The following is a 3,795-nucleotide window of genomic DNA, read 5'->3' on the forward strand; positions in this document are numbered from 1 at the left end:
ACCAGCTAATGCAATTCGGTTCGTTTCCGATTGTTCGGTTGGATTGACGGCCTTTTTTCTTGCTGAAAAATAAGTAAACTACCCGTTATATCTACCATAGATCTTATATGGAACTTCGAAAATACATTGTAATATACTTGTATTACTCAAATAGTATTTGAATTTGTTAAAAACAACAATACTTTGTAGCAGAGACGGACTGTCGATTGCTTACTTACATTTCTTTTCAACCATGTTGAAATTATTTCACAGTTTCTCTTTGGTCTCAAATTCAATTGATTCAAAAATGTTAGTGTTGACGTGATTAGTTGAAAATATTCAGAATGCTTTATTCATTTATTTTTAAAAATTTTCTTCACGATTACAATGTACGTACACTTCCAAAATAGAGCGAAAATATTGTGTGCATTTGACATTTACTAAAAATTCCCAATGATTGTTCCTTTGTCTCTTTGATAGTAATCGGGCATGCGCGGGGTGAAAAATGTCGGATATTAGATAATGTATAACGCGTATGTAGGGAAATATTCAGTCGGTTTATAGTCGCAGAGTTATTTCTCCATGAATTTCCCCTTACATGTTTTTCATTGTCAAATCGCGAGAGTGAGTAATGCATGCGCCAAATATGTATATTCGTTACGTCCACGTGCTTGCTTCAAACATTTCAACGAAAAAATTAGGTTGAGCTTAAATGAAAGGAAATGTTCGTAAATATTGAACCGTGTGTGGTGAATAATCCCGAATAGGAATATCATCATATTTTAATGAATCAATGAAAGTTAGATGAGAACTCGTTTTGTATTTAATTTTGGTTTTATTCACATTAATTTTAATGTTATACAATGCGATTGGTCGACTTTATCAGCTACTCTCTAATAATTGAATTGGTATTGTATTTTGTATTTCGTTTTTTTAAATTATTTGTTTGGCTTTCTTGTTTGCCACGACGACTACAGTTTGTCTATGACAATTATCTGTTATCAGCGACAACTAATTGATGCACGTCATTGCTGCATTCCTTCTTAATGTTACAATGCCGATTGCTTGGTGTTGCGCTCGTACAGTGATGCCATCGATGTGAAATACATACACTTGAACACGATTCGAATTTTGTCGAATTTTGGCAAGAAAGTTCGGCGCGCGTAATGCGAATTGCTTCGGATAAGTTTGCCAATGCCTTGGTAGATTTCCAGTGCCGTTAAAACTGCGCGTTGACATTCGTCCGGCAGTAAATTGATTGCGCCCGTTGCTTCATTAGCTAGATTGTCAGCAATATCGAGCATCTTTTCGGCGAACTGTTTCAACTGTCCATTCGGAATCTTATGCGGACTTCGTTCGTCGACTAAATACTTCAGTTCATCACTTTTGAAGTAATTATTTGGTATGTAGCAACGGCCTGAAAGTCAACAATAACATTGTTAAAAAAAAGCTGAACAAAAAATGTTTGTCTATCGTATTTACCCAGTGTTTCGCTGTCAATAATAATATCACGGCTGATGTTGCAAATTTGAAGCACCTAAAACATTGAAAAAAACAGAGTTACAGCGTTACAGGTGTAATGAAACCGATACATGCTATAAAGTAGTGATCAAACTAACCAAACCCATTTTTCTCGCGTTCTCAAGCATCGAGCGGCATTTTGGACCCATCAAATCAGGCCATTTATAGCTTTTATGACAAAATACAAATGTGCAGAGTGTAGCAACGCTACTTGCCACATACTTTGAGTATTCAATCAAGTCATTTTCATGGAGCACAGCACGACCGTCAATGTCCCATTTGTAACCTTCGACCAACTCATAGAATGGCTCCTGTGGCATATAGTACGCAATGCGTGCAATGGCACGGAACGATGAAAGTTGCTCTTTGGTCAATTGCTTTTCGAAATGCTTCCAATCGATCTTTGGATCCGAACTGGTGGTTTTCCAGCAATACTCTGATTTTATTTTTCGATTCGAGAACAATTGATCCAAAAATTCCAAAATCACACGTACTCGCTCTTTCTTCAATTCAACCGAATGTTCATTGTCAACCATATCGTCCGTTACGCGACAAAATGCATACAGTATTGTTAGGTCTTGCTTAATATCTGGAATGGATGACGCATTGTTTGCATTAAAAAGTTGAAAAAAAGGGAAGAAAAAGTTCAAAATATACATTTTTCTATCATGAAAAGAATGTGTTTATAAAAAGAGTCAAATATTCACCATTTGGGAAGCAATTGGCAGCCAAACTAAACGATTTCGATGCTTTGTCAAGAATAGCGATACATGTTTTTATATCGGTGATTACGGTGGTATCGAAGTATTGTTCATTGCACACCGGCCCTCCGATGAGCATTTCAATGTACCCGAAGAATCGTTTTTTCGCGCTAATATTCGATCCAACGGGGAATGGTTCTCGGAAAAATGTATCAATGACAGCCTTCGAAAGCATGTGAGCCCATCGCAACGATAATGTTGGTCATGAAGAAAAATGTAATTTCTTCGAGTGGTAAATCGTCGACGAGGAAAATTTCTAGGCTTGTCGCTTCATTGATATGCCAAACTTGTGCACGCAACGCTATCAAATCCACATAGCATAGGTAGAGCGATGGCACGAGGATACTGATTAATGTTTCTCGATATCGTTTGATGGCATACGGTCCACACATGTACCATAGAACAATGACAACGAGCAGTGTCCACCATGCAATCGAACCCATGTAAAATGTTTTTGTTGCTGGTATTGCATACGTCCATCCCGTGATCATCAATACCAGCAAAATGGTTATCGTTGTGTATCGTATCGTATAGAAATTGACACGATCGGAATGTTGCAAATAAAGCGAATTCAACGTCCAGCGTGAGCAAAACGTTGTCCAAAATGCGGTTAGAATGGTTTGTATGATGAAAAAGCAGTATTCTTCAATCGGTACATAGCCAATGGTGCCGATAACAGCGTCTTTGCGATACCACCATGCTTTGTAATAGATAATGTAGTTGTCCCATGGCGTCGTATAAACCAGTGCCAATGTGCACAAAGTCACGATTTTAATCTCATCAAATCTGCCGATTAGAGGTCGCATCAACAGATGAAGAATTATTGTTGGCGGCAGAAATCTACATTAAATGTAGAGCTACTAATCTGCTTTTTTTTTCTAGATACTTTTTGAGTGATGAAACGAATTATGGTGAATTTGAATTTTATGCTCATATTTTTTATTTAATTTAAACCAAAGGCAGTATATTTCAAAAAAGAAATAAAACCAAGATCTTGTAATTCATTTTGCAAATAAATTATTACTTCAATGTTACTTTGATGAAATACATTAAATGTAGTGCGCCAAAAGATAGTTTGTTGTGAAACAACAAAATAGATTAAGTAACAAAAAACTCAAGAACTGCGGTCTTTTTTTTTCTCCCAAGAATATTTTAAGAGTCTTCAGGCCATTTTTTGGACCGTAAATTAATTCATTCCAATATCCATATTTTTTATTTGAAATGAAGGAATTACGCCTAATTGAAAAAATGAAATAAAATCATGTTCATGTAATTCATTTTTGAGATAACTAAAAAAAATTTCACACTTTTTTCGTTACCAATGTGAAATAATGTACGATGATTATTCACATTGGATGTACATAAAACGCATAAGTGAAGAATACAATATCATCATATAAATTTATTTAATTATTTTTGACAATATTAAAATGATTTTTAACTTAAACTTGTGATGAGAAACATCAAATTAATTAAACCCCTTAAATTTACAAGCTTCAAGGATGCAGAGCGGAGCGAAGCGACGATCTGCGGT

General features: G+C 35.7%; 1 protein-coding gene across 1 annotated transcript; it reads right to left on the reverse strand.

Moving 5' to 3' along the window:
• Positions 1-791: 791 nt before the first annotated feature.
• On the reverse strand, positions 792-3,091 carry LOC129579593 (uncharacterized). The gene is given in 5 exon segments (XM_055469746.1): positions 792-1,396; positions 1,462-1,516; positions 1,599-2,089; positions 2,208-2,425; positions 2,427-3,091. Coding segments are annotated over 5 exon segments (1,773 nt in total). The 5' UTR covers positions 3,068-3,091; the 3' UTR covers positions 792-1,028.
• Positions 3,092-3,795: the final 704 nt, after the last annotated feature.

The sequence above is a fragment of the Sitodiplosis mosellana genome, unplaced genomic scaffold, assembly GCF_009176505.1.
Source record: "Sitodiplosis mosellana isolate CC-2019 unplaced genomic scaffold, AAFC_SMos_1.0 Smas_scaffold_6264, whole genome shotgun sequence".
NCBI lineage: Eukaryota > Metazoa > Arthropoda > Insecta > Diptera > Cecidomyiidae > Sitodiplosis > Sitodiplosis mosellana.